At 44.8% G+C, this 22,275-nt stretch overlaps 1 protein-coding gene and 1 non-coding gene across 6 annotated transcripts in view; one reads left to right on the forward strand and one right to left on the reverse strand.

Annotated features, from left to right (window-relative positions):
• The first annotated feature begins 513 nt into the window (after nucleotides 1-513).
• PDE8A (phosphodiesterase 8A) overlaps nucleotides 514-22,275 on the forward strand; it is a 143,303-nt gene continuing 121,541 nt past the window's right edge. The window contains exons 1-2 of one of the 5 annotated variants that reach the window (XM_070358342.1): nucleotides 1,663-2,112; nucleotides 5,131-5,235. In XM_070358342.1, the coding sequence (XP_070214443.1) occupies nucleotides 1,906-2,112; nucleotides 5,131-5,235 (312 nt within the window). In that variant the 5' untranslated portion in view covers nucleotides 1,663-1,905. Of the gene's footprint in view, nucleotides 968-1,662; nucleotides 2,113-5,130; nucleotides 5,236-6,310; nucleotides 6,418-22,275 lie in introns of those variants that run through there. The other 4 variants (XM_070358341.1, XM_070358344.1, XM_070358347.1 and 1 more) reach the window with 4 other exon arrangements.
• Nucleotides 12,568-12,687, reverse strand: LOC138984532 (U5 spliceosomal RNA). The gene has a single exon (XR_011461818.1). It is a non-coding gene; the product is annotated as a U5 spliceosomal RNA (small nuclear RNA).

The raw sequence follows: 22,275 nt of genomic DNA on the forward strand, positions 1-22,275 counted from the left end.
AATGTAAATCATGTGCCAGTGGATTGGGCCAGCTAGGCTAATAAAGAGGGCCGATAGCGGTAGCGGGTAGCGGGAAGCTGCTCCCCGGTTACCGGGCCTTTCTGCTCGGCTGCCCTCGGGGAACTGCCCGGTGCCCACCTCGGGCCCTAAAGATCCCTGCTGGAGGGGGCACGGGGGCTGTGGATCTTCGGTTCCCTGGTACCCTGAAGCCTGAGCCGCCGCAGGGTACCCGGCGCTGGAGCCCCTGCGGGAGTGCCAGCGCCGCAGCAGGGACTCCAGCCCGGAATACCCCTCCAGGTCTTCAGAGTAGCCGGGACCAAGGCGGGAGTGGGCGGCACCTCAGGGTCGTTCCAGGGCCGCGCTAGGAAAGGTGTGGACGGCGGCAGAGGAAAGGGACTAGCCGTGCTGTGCCGGGGTCTCGGCTGACCGCGAGCCGCAGGGATGGAGGGGCGGGAGTGAGGGTGGGTCCGAGGTGGGCAACTCCAGGGTACGTGATGCACACCCAGGGGTGCCACCCTCCAGTTTATCGTGGGAGGAGACCCAGCACAGAGAGGCTAAGGGATTCGCCCAAGGTCACACAGTGAGCGGGTGGCGATGTGTGTGGGGTGCCCTTCTGCCAACGCGTCTGGCGTCATCACAGGCCTCCTCTGGTTAAGGACGAGTAGGAGGGCATCCCCAGCCTGCCACGAAATGTGGCTTCTTGTCATCCCAGCCTCCCAGTCGCCGGTGTAGGCGGGCCTAGGGCTCCAGGTCTTGGCGCGCGAGGACACGGACTGAGCCCGAGTCAGTAACACCCGTCACCGCCCCCGCCCTCCTGGCTCTTGAATGGCTCAGTGACAGGGCCCTGACCGAAGTCACACATCTGCTAAGTTCCGAAGCCGGGATTCGAACCCTGCGGTATGGGTTTTAGTGGCCACAGGCCGGAGATCAAGACCACTGGCTCGGGGGTGACCACGTGCAGCCATGGGTAAGTCCTTTTCCCTCCGGCAGCCTGGCCGCGCGCCCCTCCCGTCGTGGCCGCGCATGCTCCGTGGCGGGCGGAGCCGGGAGGCGGCGGCGGGCACCCCAGCTGCTTTGCATTGACGCCAGCACCCGCTGGAGGTCACCGCTGGGGGCTGGGCGCGGCGTGCTGCCGGCAAGACCCGGCCCGGAATGCGGAGCCGGAGCCGCGCCGCCCGCAGCTCCTGGGCGAGCGCCGCCGCTTCAGCGCTTCTCGACGGCGCGGCCTCAGGTCCGCGTCCCTCCGTCCCTCCCGGGGTGGACGCGGCCTTGCTGTCCCGACGGGATTCTTCCGGCCCGCACCGCTCAACCGCCAGAGATCTAGTCTAGGTTTCTCCGCCACCAGCCCTCGGACCAAGGGCATTTATCCGTGGGGCGGCCGGCGGAGGGACGTGAGAGCCCGGGGCCTCCGGAGGTGCCGGCCACAGCGCCTCCGGAGCCGGAGCGGGCGTAGCCGGGAGCACACCTCCCCCGGGGGGTCGCGCCGCCTCACGGCGAGGGCGGCGTCGCTCGCGCGGCGGGGACTTGTCGGCTCTCGGGCCGGGAGAGCGCAAATCTCCTCCCCCGAAATTCCCCGGAAGCGCGGCGCGGCCGAGGCGAGCGCGGCGATGTGAGGGAAGACGGCCGGCGGCTCCCTCCTCTGGAAGGGCATGTTCGGAGGGGCGGCCGCGGTGCGCTGCCCGCCCCACCGCCCCCTCCCCGCCGCCGCAGCCGCCTCCGCCGCCGCCGCGCCCGCACCGCGATAAAAGGGGCGGCCGCACTTCCTGACGGGAGACCCGCGCTCGCCGCCGCCGCCCGCCCAGGCGGAGATGACACGGCGCACGCGGCGGCCCCGAGGCGCCGGGCGGGCCGTTTACTGACCGGATCGCGGCTGCCCGCCAGCGTGTCCGCGGCGCTGCCGCCAGCATGGGCTGCGCCCCGAGCATCCACATTTCCGAGAGCCGTGGGGTGTACCCCGGCGGCAAGGAGGCCGAGGACGTGCCGGGCCCCGCGGCGGCGCCGCTCCCGCCCGGTGGGCCGAGCCTCCCACCCGGCCAGAAGACGGCCGCCTCGACCCGGGCCCCCGGCTCCAGCCTCGCAGAGTCCGAGCCTCGCGGAGGCAACGGCAGCAAGGTAAAGGGGCGCCGGGCGGGCGGGCGGCTCCGGGACTGCGGTCCGCGGTGAAACTCGGGCCCCGCGGGGCGGCAGCCTTCCCGCAGGGCCGGGCGGGGCTCCGTCCTCGGCCGCGTTGCCCTCTCGCTCGGCTTTGACGGACGCCCGCGGACTGTCCTGGCCCGGGCGGCGCCGGGAGGAGGACCGACCCCGGTCCTGGGGGCCCCGCTTAGCCGAGTTGTGAGGAGGACGCTCCCTGAACCGCGGCGTCGGTTCCTGGGGCACGTCTGTCGTGCCGTCTTGTGAACTTGACCGAGGCGCTTGAATCCATTCCCTACCGGACAGCGGGTGCGGAGGACGCCCCCCGCCCCGGATATTCTGGCGCGACCCTGAACGTTCAGTCAGTGTGAACTTTGTTCTTCTGGTTCTCCCGGTGGAAGGGAAGGGCGGCCAGCCTGCGAAGCCGGGGTACTGGACCCTGCCGCCCAGTTGTGTTTTCCCGGTTTGGGCTTTGCGCAAGCCTGCAGTTGCAGTTTTCCATTTTCTTTGAACTATTTAAAATGTAATCTGGAATATCAGCTTTGCTTCATTGCACATGTATTTGAGGTCCCCGTTTATTAGCATACATGTTGTTCTTAAAGCCTGTGTAATTAGAAAATACTATCAGAAACACAGTTTTTGAAGCATTCAGCAGAACGAAGTTAATTTATCAACCAGTCTTACTGGGACATTTGGTAACTTTTTTAAATTGCGTGTCTTCTCCAGCGCCTGTTGCCTTGACTGTGTTTTGCCAAAGTTTCTGGGCTTCGTCTTTGTTAAGGTTTTCTAAAGGAAAGGTGTTTTTCCTTTTTTAAAAAAGGAAAAAAAGTTCGTGAAGACAGACTGCAGACGCTTTCTGGTTCTCTGATTTGAAATTTTAGAGCTGGAATTCATGCTTTTGTTTATGTATTAATCTAGGGGGAAATATTCCTGTATGCACGGCTATATAGATTGTTGAGGCTCATCAGTCTCTTTGCTGCTGTGTTTTAAGAGTAATTTGTAGAATTGTCTTGATTTTCTTGCTTACTGCTAGATCTTCCAGTTAGAGGGTTAGAAATTGGTTCATTTTCTCTCTTAAATTTCCAGCAGTCATCATTCCTTTTCTACATGAAAGTGAAAAGTCTTTTTCAGTGTTGCATAACGTAGATGCAACACTCTTCCCCTCTCATACGCTCTCTGAAAATTCAGGTTCACTCTATTCCTCCGATTTGGGAGTCCTAGAGTCATTGAAGAACTCTGTGATAGTTTTGAACTACTTACCTAAGCTGCACTTAATACCTTTGTAATGCTTGTGGGTTAAGTAAGCTACCTAACTGGCTTTTTCTTTTTTTTAAAGTGTTACACAGGTGAAGTTGAATAGCGAAGCTTTAACTGCTTTCAAGTTTTTGACCCAGATCTGATATTGGTTATCTTGCATTAAGTAATAGTAAGGTTTTAGTTAACACCAGTAGTTTTTCAAGAAGTCTTGTGCCTTATTGGCCTACTGGGGGCAGTTGTGGATGTCCTAAATTCACTCAGGTGTCTTGTAAGCATCTGTAAGTGCAGCAGTTTGCTCTCTGCCACCCACATTGTCAGGAGAACCCCTGAGTTTCTAAGAGTCTTGTCAGACCATTGTCTTGAGTGGGGACCCGGAAAAATACATTCATCATTACAGTGCTTAATCCAGTGGCATGCATATAATAGGTGCTAAATAAATGTTGAGTTTGATTTTTGTTGTTAACGGAATGATGAAACGTTTTCAGTCACTGGAATTGGATTCTGTAAAACCTCCGGTGCAGGATTTAAGGTTAGTTTTTCAAGAGGAGGAGCCAAATTATAAATAACACCACAGCCACAGAATCAATAGTCCCATGCTTGTTATTCATGAACTCCAGCATGTTGATGCCGCATCTCAGTTACAGATGTTTGTGATTAGGCCTGTCTAGTGAGCCACCAGGGAGCCCAGATCAAGTGATGGTGGTGGTTTAGTCGCCAGGTCACGCCCTGTCAAGTGACAGGCAGAGGTAAATATCAGCATATTTTTAATTCACTATTTTTCCCTTTAAAGGAATGAGTCTTCTGAAATTAAGATACTCAGTATGTTCTGGAAATTTAAAAACCCATGTTTAGAGAAGATAAGCTTTCAGCAATTTAGCAAAGTCAAATTATTACACAATGAACTTAAATTCCCTTATATAAACATACAAAGATCCAATTTTAGCTCATTAAAAAATAACTTCTTATTAAAATATAGTAAGTCAGCTTATTGAGTGAATTCCAGTCAGAAATTCACTGGGGAAGTTTTTGTATTTCTATACCATGTAGTAAACACCAGTTCATCAGAATGCTTGGGAGATTGATAATCAGTTGTATTTTCAGATTAATTAAGCACTGCATCCCCTGCACCTGTAGCGTATCCCACGTGTGTTCCATGAAGCAATTTGTGGACCATTAATAAGTATTAAATGAATAAAGGGTCTGTGGTCAAGTTAGGGAAATACTGGCTCAGGCTAAATTTGTCAGATTTCTGTAATACAGGATTTGTCGAAAACTTAATTTCCTGAAACACATTGTGAACCTCCAAGCCGTATTCAGAATGTGCAACACTTCCCAAATGTGTTTGATTATGGAGCCCATTTGTTGCGGTGTACCTTAGGCAGGCCACATGTTAAGTCGTGATTCCTAACATGAGATAACCAGTATTCAAAGTGCAAGAAATATACTGAACAGTACAACTCAGTAAATATAACTTGCTTCTTAATGATTCCAAAGGTACTTCAGGATCTCGTAATACAGGAGGTTGGCTCATCTTTATGAACTCATTTAAGTATTACTAAAAATACGCTGGCTGTTTATTCATTTCAGGAGTTATAGTCTCTGTGGTTACAGATAATGAATGCTGTGTTCAGTTTGAACACTTACAGTTTTGTTTTGTTTTGAATCAGGGTGCACTTTAACTGTAACATTTAATATTTTCTTGTCAGTCTTTAGATTTACTCCGTTTTCCTTCTCCTTGGCTAGGACTCTGAGTTGCCCTTGAAAGATCTGAGTGTGGGGGCGGGAGTGTCCAAGGAGACCTTCTGCTCCCCAGCTCCCTTTCTGGAGACACGCAGGGAACAACTAAAGGTGGGTCCGCCCTCCCCCTGTGTCACTCATCAGCCCTGTGAAGGGGCAGCCCCTCTGTTTTGTTCTGCTGTGTCCGCCCCACTGTCCGCCCCCCTTCCCCCACCCCAGACAGTAGGCCTTCCACAGACATTGGTTGAATTGGAGAATTGTGTGAACTAGGCTGTTAGAAGTGGAAAATCCAGCCAGTCCTAGTAAAGGAGAAATAGAAGCCAGTTTTAACTAGAGTGAAGGCTGTAGAATTTAGACTTGAGTTTTTGCAAGTGTCTGGTATTCCTCTTTCAGCGCTTTTGTACCCAGGAAATAATCCATCTTTGCTCTGGTGAGCCCAGATTTCCCCGTGAAGACTTAAGGATTAGTGCAGCCGGGTGGGCAGTACACAGAGGTGACCGGTAACAGCGCGGCCAACGCTGACCTCTGACCAGGGGTTACTGCCGTCAGCTCTCAGGCTGACTCGCCGTTTGTCCTTCTCTAGTATTTGCTGTGTCATTTTCTTTCCCTCCACCTAGTTTTCTCTTAATTTTTCACCACCTTCTCCTTCTTCCCAGTCTTTTCTCCCTCCTTTTCCCCGCCAGCCCACCATCCTCCATAAAATTGGTGACATGAATCATCCTAGGCCATCAAAATTTGCTGGTTTCTTAGTGTTTCCTAGCTCTGGAGTAAAATTTGTTGTCTGCTGTTAATATATAGAGTGGATTAATCCAACTCTTATATTTCCCTAAAAGAAAGTGAAGTCTTCTTTTTGTGTGACCTGAGTGACCACTCTCCCTGCACCGCCCCCCCCCCAAGTTAGGGTCATTGACCCTTGAATTATAGATTATATAAAGTACTGAAAGTTTCCCTGTAAAAGCATAGTTGAGAAAATGGGACCCAACTTTCTGTTCCTGAAGTAAGTGACTAGAATTTTATCTTGAGCTCATGGGCTCTGAGTTCTCTAATCCCTTGTGTTCTTATGCCTTTTGGTGTATAGAATCTCATTATCTTGCTAAGCCTAGCTATAAAGATAACTGCTTTTTAAATTTTCTTGAATGCCTATTATATACATAAAATATTTTGTATTATACACTTTTTTTTTTAGTGCCTAATGTCATTACCACCATAACTGTAAAAGCGTGATGTGATGAAGGTCACAGCTCTGTCAGCTCAGACCTACCCTCGGCCGGCCTTGACTGTCTCCTTGCTGAAGTGAGTGTTCGGTCCCTTCTGGCACAAACGTTCCCTGTCAAGTGTCTTGTGATGCTGGTGACCCCTTGGACTGCTTGCCTGTTTGGATTGGGTTCTTCCGTAGGGGATGGTTCGGGATGTGAGGCCATGGGGTGAGGCAGTCATCTCAGAATTACCTAAAATGCCTTAAAGGACAGAGTATTTTTAAAAATTAAAAAGAAATCAGAGAACAGAGGGAGAAGTTGACTGGCACATGGGTAAGCCCTTGGGTGTGTCCACCGTTGGTGGCTCCCGCCTGGTTTCTCCGTGCACAGGGGTTGGTGGTAGGAGGCCTCGGACTCTGAGGTTCTGGAGTGCAAGCTCTTCGTCCGAGTTGCACCTGGCTTTCCTCGATGCCTCCTGTATTGTAGGCACTTTGCTGGATGCCTTGCGGACCTTATCTCTCTTCAGCCCTCTGAGGTGGCTGGTGTCATTTCCTTTCTGCAAATAAGGTGCCAGAGGTTAGAAACTCACCCAGGGCAAACAGTTAAGCAGGGATGCAAATCCGTTGTTCCTGGTGCTTATCTCCTGGCTGGTTGCTCTGATAACCAACCACCTGTCCCAGTGTTATATCCACCATTCTCTGGCCTCCCACTCAGCTATGAGCATCGTGGGTCCACCTGGGCTTTAAGCAGGCATCCTGAATCTGTTATTAAAATTTCAAGTCTTGATTTACTGTGGAGATCCAGTCCTAGCTTAGGTTCTCATGTCTGTGGATGTTGCAGCTGTATTTGGCCCTGTCCCAGGTAATGCCTCTAATCTCCCCTCTTAACTCTCTATAATCAGTCGGCAGGCATCCCTCGGGGCTGCTTTCTCCTCCCTTTCCTGCTCAGGCTGCAGGTAGCCTTCCTTAGCTAGGACCTCCGTAGGAGCCAGCCTGGAGGGCAACCCCTCACCCCTTCTTCTGCCCCCAGTTCCACACGTACATGTCCTGTCTTGAGCCCTCGGTTGCACTTGCACTCTCCTCTGCTCTTGCCACCTCTCCTATAGCTCTCGTGGGCTCAGAGTTCTCTCCCAAGCCTGCTGCTTGATGATAGGCCTCTGGAGGTCAGGGGCTATGCACTGGTTTCAGTACAGTTCCCAAAGCATTTGGTGCACTGAGTAGGTGTTTGGATAAATACACCCGTCTCTAAGGCTGAAAGGGCTTTTATTTCTATTCCATGGATCTATCTCACCTGTTTAAATTTAACAGAAATTATTGGGGTGTGTTATGCTTTAACAAAAAGCCAAAATACCCTGAAGCCAGTGATTAATCCGCAGGGTGATCAGTAAAGCTTTTGCCTCTCATGTTGGCCGTGTCAGGGTTGAGCAAACGTGCCTGGGTCCCGTCCCTCTGCTCTGCTTCTGTTCTGCTCTATAAGATGAGTGCTGGACTATCTTGGGAGAGAGCTGTTTTGACAAGTCTTGTGCTGGAGTTTCTTTGCTACAGGCCTCATCCGCATAGACGGAAAGGCAAGCTCAGCTTTCCCCACACTTTCTGGATGGGCTCAAAGAACACCAGGACTTCCCTGGTGGCTAAGACAGTAAAGAGTCTGCCTGCAATGCAGGAGACCCGGGTTCAGTCTCTGGGTCGGGAAGATCCCTGGAGAAGGGCATGGCAACCCACTCCAGTATTCTTGCCTGGAGAACCCCATGGACAGAGCGGGAACGGTCCGCTTTTATTCTGTGTGGGTTGAAAATTCACCTTCGGTTAAGATGGTGCTCGTTGCCTGTCAGCACGCATCTCCCTTTCGTGTCCTGCTCGTCAGTGCAGCACTGCTTCAGCCTTGTCCTTTGCTCCTGGGACGAGCGAAGGGCTGGAGGCCCATGGACGGTTTCCACATGGTCTTCACATGTTTGAGGTTTATAGCAGCTCCCAAGTAAGGTGTGTTGGAAAGAATAGAAGTGGAGGAGCCACAGGTGTGTGTTTTTAAAGCCAGCACCATGAGGTACCAGCTGTGTGATATTTAGCAAGTTCTGACCCACATTTTCTCAAGCATAAAATGAGACTAGAATACCTGGATTTTGGTGAAGATCATTTAAAATAGTCTGTGTGCATATGTTTTGTTAATTCCAAAGCACCAGTACATGTAAGGATTGATCTTTTTCTTTCAGTTACCTTTCTCAAGGACAAACTTTGCTTAAATATATTTGCTTATATTTAATTTTTTTTTTTGACTGTGCAGCACAGTGTGGGAGATCTTAGTTCCCCGACCAGGGGTTGAACCCAAGCCGCCTACATTGGCAGTGTGGACTGGACTGCCAGGGAAACCCTCTATCTGCTTCTTTTTTAAAGCAAATCTCTTCCTTTTAAAAATATATTTTTATCTTTCCCCTAATATTTTATTAGTTTGAAAAATTTCAAACATATAGCAAAGTTGAAAGAATTCTCACATGTGTACCCACCACCGAGATTCTGTAGGTAACACTTGCCTTTGTTTGCTTTATCATTCTCTATCCACCCAGAAATCTGTTTTATTTTTGGAGCCATTTCCAAGTAAGTTGCATACATCAATATACTTAACTCCTAAACACTTCACTATGTATATCACCTAGAATTCAAAATTTGTCTCTTTTTTTTGACAAATGTGTATGCTTATGTAATGCAGAATCTCTGTCAGGATACAGAATATTACTGTCACCCCAGAAAGTTCTCTGTGCTCCTTCTCCATTCCTAACCCTACCCATCAGCAACCACAGTTCTTATATTTTTTTCCATTATAAAGTATTTTTGCCTATTCTAGGCTTCATAGAGATAGAGCCTTGAATGTATTCTTTTGTCTAAGGCTTCAGCATAGTATTTTTGAGACTCATCTGTGTCACATGGGTCAGTAGGTGGCTCCTTCTTGCTGAGTCGTACTCTGTTGTGTGACTAGATCACAGTTCACGTACTCATTCTCTTGTCAGTGGATGCTAGGCCTGCATTCCATTTTCGGCTACTAAGAGTACAGCTGCTATGAATATTTTGGTATAAATTACTACGTGGGCATGTACTTTCATCTTTCTTGGGTTAATGTCAAGAAGTGGAATTGCTGGGTCATAGGATAGCTATTATCTATTATGTTTAGCTTTCTAAGAAACTGCTTGACCTTTCTTCAGGGTTCCCCAGTTTCACCTTCCCACTAACAGTGTATAATGAAAGTTTGGTTGGTCTACATCCTTGGCCCAGTTTGGTGTTATCAGTCTTAATTTTAGCCATTCTGGTGGATGTGTAGTGATATGTCCTTGTGGTTTTGATTTTCATTTCCTTGATGGCTAATCATTTTGTGAATGTTTTCATGTGTTAATTGTTTATATAACTTCCTTTTTTGAAGTTTTCATTTTAACAGTGTATTAAAAGGAAATATAAATGTGTCATCACGGTTTCTGGGTTCTGTTGTTCAGTCACTAAGTCACCTCCGACTCTCTGGCCACCCCATGGATTGTAGCCTGCCAGTCTCCTCTGTCCATAGGATTTCTTGGGCAAGAATACTGGAGTAGGTTGCCATTTCCTTCTCCAAGGGATCTAACTCTCCCAGGGATTGAACCCAATGCTTCCTACATTGGCAGGTGGATTCTTTACCGTTGAGCCACCAGGGAAGCCCAAATGAGAAACAGTCTCCTGTTTGCACTAAATAAGTTACTCAAAGCATTTACGTGGAAGGAAAAGGGTGATAAATTCAAGTAGGTTAAAATAAAGAACTTCTCAACAAAAGAGAGTGAAAAGGAAGGAAACCATAAACTGAAAGATGACATTTGCAACACCTAATACCAATGAAGGATTAGTATTCAGAATATATATAGAACTCCTACAATAGATAAGAAAAAGTTTAATTGAAAAATAAGCAAAGACTTGGACAAGGAGCTCATTAAAGAGGAAACCAAATGGCCAATAAATGTGTGAAAAATGTCAGCCTCATTGGAGAAATGCAAATTAAAACCACAATGAAATAACATTTTATACCCACCAAATGGGCAAATGTTTAAAAGCCTTACAGTATTTTAACTTTTTATTTTGTACTGAGGTATAGCTGATTAACAATGTTGTGACAATTTCAAGTGAACAGTGAAGTGACCCAGCCATACATACACACATATCCATTCTCCCTCAGATCTCCCTCCCATCCAGGCCACCACTTAGCACTGAGTCGAGTTTCACGTGCTATACAACAGGTCCTTGTTGGCTGTCTATTTCAAACCCATCAGTGTGTGTGTGTCTGTCCGAAACTCCCCAATTAACCCTGCCCCCCATGCCTTCCTCCACCCCGGCAACCATAAATTTGTTCTCCAAGTCTGTGGGTCTCTTTCTGTTTTTAAAGTTTATTTGTATCATTTCTTTTTAGATTATACATGTAAGGGATGTCATACGATATTTCTCCTTCACTGTCTGACTTATTTCGCTCAGTATGACAGTCTCTAGATTCAATCTGTATTGGTGCAAATAGCATTATTCCATTTTTTTTTAATGGCTGAGTAATACTCCACTGTATTTATGTACCACATCTTGTTTATCCATCCCTCTGTTGGTGGATGTTTAGGTTGCTTCCGTGTCTTCTAAAAACCTGACAGTATTTTTGAGGAATTCTTCAACAGTGTAAGTAAAAGTGTAAATCAGTTCAACTGCTTGGAAAACCATTGTCATTACCGAGGAGAGCTAAACATGCGACCCTGTGAGCTGGCAGTTTTAACCCTAGAAATACATGTGTGCTGAGATATGGATACGAATGTTCATAGATGCATTGCTTTTATTGATAATAGCAACCTTTTTGATAAAACACAAGTATCCCTCAGCAACATAATGGATGAATAAGTTGTACTGTGCAAAAGAATGCTTTTCAGCTTTGAAAATGAATGGCTTAACATGGAACTCAGTGTTATGTGCCAGCCTGGACGGCAGTGGGGATTGGGGGAGAATGGATACATGTGTGTGGCTGAGTCCCTTTGCTGTTCACCTGAAACTATCACATTGTTAATTGGCTACACCCTAATACAAAAGAGAAAGTTCAAAGTTCAGGGAAAACAAGCAAAAAAATGAATGGCTTATAGCTTATAGCTACCGGTGTCAACATAGATCAGTCTCAAAACAATGTTGAAAGAAAACTTAGAGAAGAATTTGTAAAGTGTGACCCTTTTAAAGATTAATAGCTAAGCAGTATATTATGTGGGAATGTATGTGATATGCACATGCATATTATATTAAAACTATAAAGAAAACCCAGAGAAATAATTACTATAAAATTCAGTTAGGCAGAGAAAGTTTATTTTACAGACTGAAATGATTGGCAGGTTGATTTGAGTGCCTCCTACAGAAGATCTGGAGCCAAGCAGGAGGCCCTGCCCTCAGGACAGTAGTAGTCTTCCCTGGAAAGGTGGGGCCTCTGACCTGGAAGTGAGGGTGGCGCCTGAGGGGTGGAGTGGGTGTTCAGGGAACAGGCAGGATCTTGGTCTGGGCCCATCATCGGTGCAGAGGGCGGAAGGCGGGAGGGGCTTGGCCTGCCTGGGGCTCGGCTCAGAAGACCCGAGGACTTGGGTGGGTAGAGAGTTGACTGTTCCACAGGCAGTGAGGAGTTGACCAGGGGCAGGAGGGGAGGCTTGAAAGCCAGGATGAGGTGTTCGGAGTCCATCCTCTGAACCTCAGCATTTTCATTTTCAACACTGTGGTTGCAGGATGAATATATTATATGAAGTTTTAGGAGAAAGATGCACTGATGCTGGAGGTGGGGTGTGCCTCGGGGCTGTGGTGCTGGGCCAGGCGCAAGGTGTGGTGCAGTGCTCTGGGAAGGGAGGCAGGGCCTGCCCGCCAGCCGGCTGGGGAGTGGAGTGGGTTCAGCGGGTGAGGGGTGAGGGGCGGTGCAGACGGGGTCTGCAGCTCAGGACTGATGGCCTGCCTCCGTTTGTACTGTGCTGTCCAGGTGACTGGCTGCTGGTTTTTAAAAATGGAAATATAGTTGGTTTGCACTGTTGTGTTGGTTTGCACTTTGTGTTGCTTTCCACTGTATTAGTTTCTGGGGGACAGCAAAGTGAACAAGTTTATATATATATCCTTTTTCATTGTAGTTTATTACAAGTTAGTGGATATAGTTCCCTGTGCTATACAGTAATAGGACCTTGTTTATTTTATATGTAGTAGTTTGTATCTGCTAATCCCAAACTCCAGATTTATCCCTCCCCTCTTTCCCCTTTGGTAACAAGAAATTTGTTCTCTTGGACTGTGAATCTCAGAATTGTTTCTCTCCATGGAAATCTTCATTAAAAGGGGAAAGATTTATTTGATCTGAAGAGAAATCAGATTATACTGAGTGCAGTTTTTATCCATTATCTCATTTGATGTTCTCCAAACTCCTGTGAAGTAGAAAGGACAGCGTTATTTTCCCTGTTGAAGACCTAAAAGAAGCAGAACTTTAAAGAGATCAAATGACTTGCCCAAGGTCGTGGTAACTTATTTCAGCAGCAGGTTCCTGTAATAGCATAGGGTAGAAGCCAGAGGAAAGAGAGGCTGGGGAGTTTTTAGAAAAGCCTTTCTTGTCTCGTGGTTCTGGATTTATTTCATAAGTGTTTACATATATATTACCATATGTAAAATAGATAGCTAATAGGAAGTTACTCTATAACACAGGGAGCTCAACCCAGTGCTCTGTGACAGCATGGAGGGGTGGGAGGGAGGCTCAAGAGGGAGAGGACGTGTGTGTACTTAGAGCTGACTGACATTGTAGTACGGCAGAAACCAACACAATATTGTAAAGCAGTTACCCTCCAATTAAAAGTGAAATAGAAAACAAAAAACCCCACAAACCAAAACAAGAAAAGTAAGCTTTTATTTTTCTCATTACAAAAGTAATATTCTTCTTAGAAAACTTGCAAAAGGACATGGATCACTTGAATTGCATAATCAGGAGATAGATAACGCGTAAATTGGTGGTGTTGCCTTGCGTTCATGTAGATTAATTAAAATATTTCTTGATAGTTTTATTCTTCACTTGTTCTTTATTAGTTCTAGGAAACACTTAGCTGTTCTTCTTTGGATCGGTGCTCTCCCACTCCTCACTCCCCGTCTGCAGCTTGCTCCCACATGGGAGTAGGCACATCTTTGTGCTGTATTTCTGTACTACTTGTGCTTCCCCATCTCTGTGCTGGCATCTGTAAAGGTTTTTGAACTCTCTTAGCTCACTGAGTCATTCCTCAGGGTCTACTCAGCTATCTAGTCCATTGAGTTTTTAAATGCTGCAGTTTCTGTGTTCAAGATTTATGGTGTGTGCTTTTTATAACTGCTAATTCATGGTTTTCTTTCTTTTTTGGTTAGAGCATACTCTGTTATCTTTTTGAGTATATTAATTACATATGCTTTGAAGTCCTATTCTGAATGCTGTTTATTTAAACATTTTTTGACGTATAAATGCAGTTAGCAAAGTATATAGAATCTTAAAGAGTGTGGCTTGATTGAATTGTACCCATATATGCTACATATAATGACCACCCAGACCAGGAGGGAATATTCCAGCACTCCAGAGGACTGCCTTGTGGCTATTGACTATTATTTAGTATTTCTAATATTTCTAACATTTCATTAGACACTATGTCAAAATTCTTGAAGGAATTTTGCAGTGAACACTTGTATACCCCAAACTTCTGTATTTTATGGTAGCATTTTACTCTACTTGCATATATGTTGCATCATATATGTTCTTTACTGTACTTTATCATATATGCTCATCCATCTGTTTCCATGGGTTCTACCTCTGGGGATTCAACCAATGAGGGTGTGAGAGGGGGGTGATAGGGGAAATCTAGAACGTTCCAAAAAGCAAAACTTGAATTTGCCTTGTGGTAATGATTTACATATCCTTTACGTTGTGTTTCCAGCAATTTATGTAACATTTACATAGTATTAGGTGGTATAAGTAATCTAGAAGCCATTCAAAGTACAAGCATACAGAAGGCTGTACTTAGGTTGTGTGTAACTTCGGTGCCTCTCATATAAGGGACTTTTGCATCCATGGACTTGGTATCTGAGGGAGTCTTGAAAGCAGTGCCCACAGAAGCCAGGAGACAAGCGTGTGTCAGTCTCTGTCGTCTCTACTTCCTTTTCCTTTGATGCATTTTATTTTATTTTTTTTTCCTTTGATGCATTTTAAAGTAATTGCAGACATCTGTACTTTGCCTATGGAGGAGGAAATGGCACCCCACTCCAGTGTTCTTGCCTGGAGAATCTCAGGGACGGGGGAGCCTGGTGGGCTGCCGTCTATGGGGTCGCACAGAGTCGGACACGACTGAAGCAACTTAGCAGCAGCAGCAGCAGCAGCAGACTTTGCCTAAAATATTGCAGCGTGTATATCATTAATTAGTCCAGTATTTAGATTTTTCTTTTGAGATAAAATTTATATGCAGTCAAATGCATAAACATTTATTGTGCATTTGCTGAGTTTTGACAGATGCATACATTTATCTGTGTAAGTCAAACCTCTGTCAAGGTTAGAATATTGTCTTTCCAGAAAGTTCACTCTTGCTCCTTCCCAGGCTCTTTTCCTGCCATCCTTGCAACCACCTTTTCATTTTTTTCCCCACCACAGGTGAGCTTTGTCTGTTTAAGAGTTTCGCAGTAAGTGGAAGTATGTAGTATACAATCTTTTATATAATATTTCTTTCACTTCGCATTATGTTTTTGAGATTCATCTGTTTCACGTATGAGTGATTCATAGTACTGTGACTATTAACTTTTTTGTTTGGGTCTTTGTTGCTGCGCCGTGCTTCTCTAGTTGCTGGGAGCCAGGGTTGCTGTTCGCTGTGATGTGTGGGCTTCTCATTGAGGAGGCTTCTCTTGCTGCGAGCACAGGCTCTAGGCGCGTGGGCTCAGCATTTGCAGCACACGGGCATTGTTGCCCTGAGGCATGTGCAGTCTTGCTGGATCAGGGATGGAACCCGTGTCCCCTGCATTGGCAGGCGGATTCTTACCTATTGCACACCAGGAAGTCCCATGACTGTTAACTTTTAAAGGCTCATGATCCACATTGTTAAATTGCCCTCCAGAAAGATGTGATCAAATTTTAATATCACAGGAGTATATGATAGTGCTTCTTAGGCTTTCAGCAATCCGATTGTGGGAGAGTGATATTTTGTATTGGTATTTTAGTTATAATTTATTTCATTTATGGTTACCTTTTTATTTTCCAAGTGTGTTTTGAACACTTGAACTTTGCCTTCACTGAATTTATGTCTGTTGCCTATTTCTCTGGGTTTTAGAATTTAAAAAATTTTATAAGAGCTTTCTAATGTGTTTGGGAATTAAGTTTTGATCACTCATGCTTATTGCATATCTTTTTCTCTAGTCTTTTTCTCTTTACTGAATATTTTATTTTTAAAATTGTAAACATTTTATGTTTTTGTGAAATCAAATCTATACTCTTCCTTTTATGTTTTTTCTTATTTGCTTTATACAACATCCTGTCTTACTACAGAGGCAGTATACAGAGTATGGAAAATTAGCTAGTGCCTCCACAGCTAGAGATCACTTATTATAACATGTTAGTACATGTCCTTCCAGATTCTTTATCTCCCCCTCCATCTCCTTCTCCTTCTCTCCCTCCCCTGTCTCCCTGTCCTCCCCCCATCTATCTTTGTATATAATTACATTTTTCCACTGAAATTAGATTACACAGTACATAATGGTTTTTAAAAAAATTATAAAGTATACATAACATTTACCAGTTTAATCACTTTTAAGTGTACAATTGAGTGGCATTAAGTACATTCACATTTTTCTACAGTCTCCACCTCTGTCAACCTCTAGAACCCTTTGATCTTCCAAAGCTAAAACTTCAGACGTTAAACTCTTAATTTCCTCCTCCCCAGCCTCTGGCAACCACCATTCCCTTTGGACTACCCTAGGTCCCTCATGTAAGTGGAACCATAGAGCACATACTTTGTCACTGTCTGATTTCACATAATACAGTGTCTTCAGGGTTCATCCATGTTGTAACATGTATCAGAGTTTCGTTTCTAGGGCTGAATAATATCCCATTGTATGCACACACCACATTTAGTTTATCCGTTCATCCATTGATGAACACTTGGATTGCTTCTGCCTCCGGGTTATTGTGAATAACACTGCATACAGACATGGGTATACATATCTATGAATTCCTGCTTTCAATTCTTTTGGGGCGTGAACTTGATGGATCATATAGTAATTCTGTTTCTAATCTTTTGAGGAACCACCATAAGTACATACTGTTTGGCAGTAGACTTTTTGCAGCCAGTAATCTGCATATTTCCATTTTAGTAATTTGTTTTATCTAATAGCTGTATCATACCATACCAATATCCCCGGTGATCCCAGAAATGTCTCCTGCATTGCATCTGCTTGTCATGACCCTTACCTTGCTTTTAAACTAGCCTGCCCATCCCCACCTTTTACATTACACTGAGTTGTTGAAGAGACCTGACCACTTCCTTGGTCCTGATTTCTGGATTCATCTTACTGGTTCCTTCTTTTCCCCTCTATCTGCTGTATTTCCTATAAACTAGAAATCACATCCAACATGGATTAAAGTTAGATGTTTTGGGTTAGGCTGTATCATTGGCAAGTCACAAATCACATCAGAAAATACACGATGTCCTGTTGGCCCACCGTTACAGATGCTCAGATTGACTGCTGGGTTAGGGTGATGACCATCTGATTACTCCACTAGAACTTATAGATTCTCTTCATATGACTAGAAGGTGACCTTGTGGCCCTTGGCATAATATAGATGTGTGTGTGTGTGTGTGTGTTTAAAGCGTATCTGTCTATTTATTGATTTGGCTGTGCCCCAGGGCATTTGTGACTTTAGTTCCCCAACGGGGGATCAGCCTGCACCCTCTTCGGCGAAGTGTGGAGTCTTAACCACTGGACCCCCAGGGAAGTGCCTACAAATGTTTAATTCACCATAAGCTGTTCACCTAAGCTTTCTCTTTCTGCCTGCCTCCCTTCCTTTATAGCACCACTTGATAATCCTTATCTAAAGTAACAGTTCTCCCTGGTATTAGGAAATGATGTTTCCTAATTCATTTTACTTTTCCATGAAGTAGTTAGTGTTCTTCTGTAAAGCAGAAGTTTCTTCAACAGTTAGGCCTATCACTACTATAAGATACAGTTCCTATTGGAAAGGTATAAGTATAAGGTATAAGTGCTTGATTTTTCCCTTTAACAGTTTTAATAGTAAGGAGTTGGTGCCTCAAATGGTAATGAATGTGTTGGGTTTTAAAATATTACTTTTAGGGCTTCCCTGGTGGACATAACTCTCCAAAATAGTCATTATTCCAGCATCTTTTTATGTGGATGATTATTTTTATTCGCAGTTGATTTATACTCTCACCTTTATCATATCTTTGCACTATTTTTAATTACCTATCCTTACTCGCCCTGTTACAGCACTGACTTCATTTTTATAGCTTTATATGTTTTAATAGTGTCTGATAAGGTTAAGAAGAAGGAGGCTGAGCGCCAAAGAATTGATGCTTTTGAACTGTGGTGTTGAAGAAGACTCTTGAGAGTCCCTTGGACGGCAAGGAGATCCAACCAGTCCATTCTGAAGGAGATCAGCCCTGGAATTTCTTGGAAGGAATGATGCTAAAGCTGAAACTCCAGTACTTTGGCCACCTCATGCAAAGAATTGACTCATTGGAAAAGACTGATGCTGGGAGGTATTGGGGGCAGGAGGAGAAGGGGACGACAGAGGATGAGATGGCTGGATGACATCACTGACTCGATGAATGTGAGTCTGAGTGAACTCTGGGAGTTGGTGATGGACAAGGAGGCCTGGCATGCTGCGATTGATGGGGTCGCAAAGAGTCGGACACAACTGAGCGACTGAACTGATAAGGTTAATCCTTTTTCTCATTATGCCCCATTAAAGAAAGCTTCCTTAACCCATTCTTCTCTATCCTTCCATATCAATTTTAGAATGATTTTGTTCTACTCTCAAATTTGGGGGAGATTTTGTTTGTATTGGAGTTAGTGAGTGCAAGTCACTCAGTCATGTCTGATTCTTTGCAACACCATGGATTGTAGCCCACCAGGCTCCTCTGTCCATGGAGTTTTCCATGCAAGAATACTGGAATTGTTTGCCATTCCCTTCTCCAGGAGATCTTCCTAACCCAGGGGTCAAACCCAGGTCTCCTGCATTATAGGCAGACTCTTTTACCGTCTGAGCCAACAGGGAAGCCTGTATTGGAGTTAAATCCACTGTAATTTGAGAAGAATCGGTAGCTTTATAGGATTCTTCTGTCATAAGTATGAATTTATTATTCATTTATCTTTAAATATTTTAATATGGGTCTCATTCCTTTTTATTAATAGGATAATTCTGTTGTAGCCAGAATCTTTATTAAATCTACTATTTCAATTAGATGAAATATATTGATGTTACCTAATTTAGTAAACAATCGTGTAGTTTCTCAGTTGATTGTCTTTTGTTGTTGTTGTGAAATATATGAATTTTAACTGTATAGTGTCTTGGGTTTTTGAGGTAAATGTTCATGTTATTAGCTGACTGATGGTTTTGTGTTTTCCTTTGTAAAAGTAATACTTCATCTCTTGTTTTCTTATTGGCTTGGAGTTTCAGAACTTTGTTAAATAATAATGGTGTTAATGTGCATCTTCGTTTTATCCTGATGTTAATAGCAACATGTCTCGTTCTTCACCCTGAGCTGTGATATTTGCTTTTGGTTTTAAGACAATATGCTTCAAGATATTTGTACATAATATATTAGTAACTCCTTGCATTCTTTGTTCTTATGCATGCATAGGAAATTTTAAATTAAAAAAATTGTTTTTTGCTATTTTTTTTAAATTGAAGTATAGTTGATTTAATCTTCCCTGGTGGCTCAGACAGTAAAGAATCTACCTGCAATGCAGGAGACTGGATTTGATCCCTGGGTCGGGAGGCTCCGCTGGAGAAGGGAATGGCAACCCACTCCAGTATTCTTGCCTGGAGAATTCCATGGACAGAGGAGTCTGGTGGTCTACAGTACAGTCCATGGGGTCGCAAAGAGTCAGACACAACTGAGCAACTAACACACACACACACACACACACACACACACACACACAGAGTTGATTTACAGTTTTCAGGTGTACACCAAAGTGATTCAGTTATATATATATAGCCTTTCCAAATTTTTTTCCATTATAGAGTATTATGGGATATTGCATATAGTTCCCTATGCTATACAGTAGGTCCTCGTTGTTTATAATTTTATATATAGTAGTGTGTATCCATTGAATCAATTTTTAAATGTAAATTTTAAGCAGGTACTTTGTACAGTTTTATATCCTGACTTTTAAATTTAATAATAAATTGAAACTGTAGTCGATCCTTGGTTATCTTTTTTTTTTTAAAGATCCGTGGTATCTTCAGGAGATTGATTCCAGGACCCCAGTGGTTTGCCAAAGTCCGTGGATGCTCTAGTCCCTTGTATAAAATAGTATAGCACAGTGGGCCCTGTGTACCTGTGGGTTCTCTACATGTGGGTACAGAGAGCTCACTGCATTTTCCCATGTCATTAAAAGTTATTCAAAACCTAATTTACATGGCAGTACTGTGCTGCCGTGTCGATCTTAAGTTTTTATGCATATCTGTGACCATTTTATTAGGGTTTATTTTTAGGTGGAGAATCTATTATTTTTGAGTCTTGATTTAAAAATAATTCTGGTACAGCATGTTTTAAGACCTTTTGGGGAGTCTGTAATGAAAAAGCATTGTGTTTTTTGTAAAATTTTTATTTATGAATTTGGCCAGATAAATTACATTTACGTATCGAAATCTTTCATTTTGTTAGAATTTTATTACTTAGTGAGATGTTTAACTTTACTCTTGCCAAGCTTCCATTTTATGGAGGAGGAAATGGCATAGTGTACTCTGCTGCTGTTGCTGCTGCTGCTAAGTCGCTTCAGTCGTGTCCGACTCTGTGCGACCCCATAGACGGCAGCCCACCAGGCTCCCCCATCCCTGGGATTCTCCAGGCAAGAACACTGGAGTGGGTTGCCATTTCCTTCTCCAATGCGTGAAAGTGAAGTCGCTCAGTTGTGTCCGACTCTTCGAGACCCCATGGACTGCAGCCCACCAGGCTCCTCCATCCATGGGGTTTTCCAGGCAAGAGTACTGGAGTGGGGTGCCATCGCCTTCTCCGTCTAGCGGTTTGATTGTATCAGAAGCAAAAAAGAAATCAAACACGTGGAATTTCTGATATCATTTGGGTATCAGAATTTGGATATTGTTAGTGGAGTTGGGTATTGCGGAATGGTTCTGTATTCATTTTAATGTCATGTACAGATATCTGTCTTTCTCTCTCTTTTAATTTTTAAATTGAAGGATAGTTGCTTTACAGATACCTGTGTCTTTATTCTCTTTATACCTGTGTATTTATTCTCTTGTAACTCATACGTTTGGACTTGGAGTTGGCATGCAGGGAACCTACAGTGTTTTTGTAGTCATTCAATACGTACTTGACCAGCTCTCTTTACTGCCCTAACATTTGTAGGGAAAAGCAGAAGGTTTTGTTTCTTTTTCTTCCCGAAGCGCTGAAGTCATGTCTTTTTGTTATTCTAGCATTAAGAAATAGTCTTTAAAAGCCAGAGATTCCAAGTGAAGTAAGCTGCAGTGAAGCCTTGCCTGGGATGAAGGTGTGCATGAGGTTTGGTCAGCCTGGCAGTGAGTCGAGCAGTGTTATCAGAGGCTCAGAACACTCTTATGGGGACACCTGGTAGGTGACAGTATGAGCCAACATACACTCACTTTTAATACTCAAAAAAGTCAGTCAGTACTTCTACGAGACTCTGATCTCCAGTGAGATTAGTTTTCAGAGGCTGATTTGGAAGTGTTTTAGAGGTCTTCTGGTCTCATTTCTCCCCAGTGTAGGAATTTCCGCCTCAACTTTCCATCTCCATGAAGAACTCTGGTTTGGTGAGTTGGCATGATGGTCCCTGATTCTTTATTGGACCACGAGGTATTGGATCATAACAAAGTCTTGCTTCATTCAGGCCACATTTACGTAGAGCTCCCTGTGCACCAGAGTCTGCAGTAGGCATGGCAGTAACGCGAGATGAGTGCTCGTAGCCCCCCACTTTAGGGTACACATGCCAGGGAACTGGCTTGCCTCTGTTTGTGTCTTCCCAACCCTTGATTCTCCAGTGCTTGTCCAGAAATCTGAACATACCTCTTTCAGTGATACAGTCAAAGAGGAGAGGGAATTGGCATCAGACTTGGGTTTGCATTCTGGTGTTGGTACTCAGCTGGGACAAGCTGTGTCACTTGTCCGTGAACCACAGTTCCTCATAGTTGAAACAAGTGTTGGAGAGAAGGTGTGGAAAGATACTTGTCAGGCACCATAAACGTGACAGACTTTTCTGGTGTCTGTTTGCTTATGGATCAGAATTGCATTTTCTCACCAGTGGGTTAGGAGAGTAGGAAGCTGTTACGGTCCTTTCGGTGCTGCTGAATATACAGATAATGGAAAAATAAACAGCGGTGCCGTGGTTTGCTGGCCTGTAAACCAAAAAACAGTTTTCAGTGCCAAAACCTGTGTTTGTTTTGAGAGGCCAAGGATATTTATGCCTCAGATCCCAAATGGATCTCCGGGTACTCCCGGGTCATCACACAGCTTTGGTTTGGGGTCACTTGTTTATATGGCTAGCTTTGCTACAGTGTGAAAGCTTGCTTACTGTGCTCGGTTTCTGCTGGAATAGAATCGTGTAGGCTGGCCGGAGGGGGTCTCTGGTCAGGGCTAGAGGGCTTTGACCTTACTCTTCCAGTGGGCAGGCACTGGCCAGTTCCAGCAGCACTCCTGACCCCTGGCTAGGCTCTAGAAAGCCCTGTGGGCCTGACACTCTTGCTGGGCCCCTGTTCT

The sequence above is a fragment of the Bos mutus genome, chromosome 21 (assembly GCF_027580195.1).
Source record: "Bos mutus isolate GX-2022 chromosome 21, NWIPB_WYAK_1.1, whole genome shotgun sequence".
NCBI classification, from domain to species: domain Eukaryota; kingdom Metazoa; phylum Chordata; class Mammalia; order Artiodactyla; family Bovidae; genus Bos; species Bos mutus.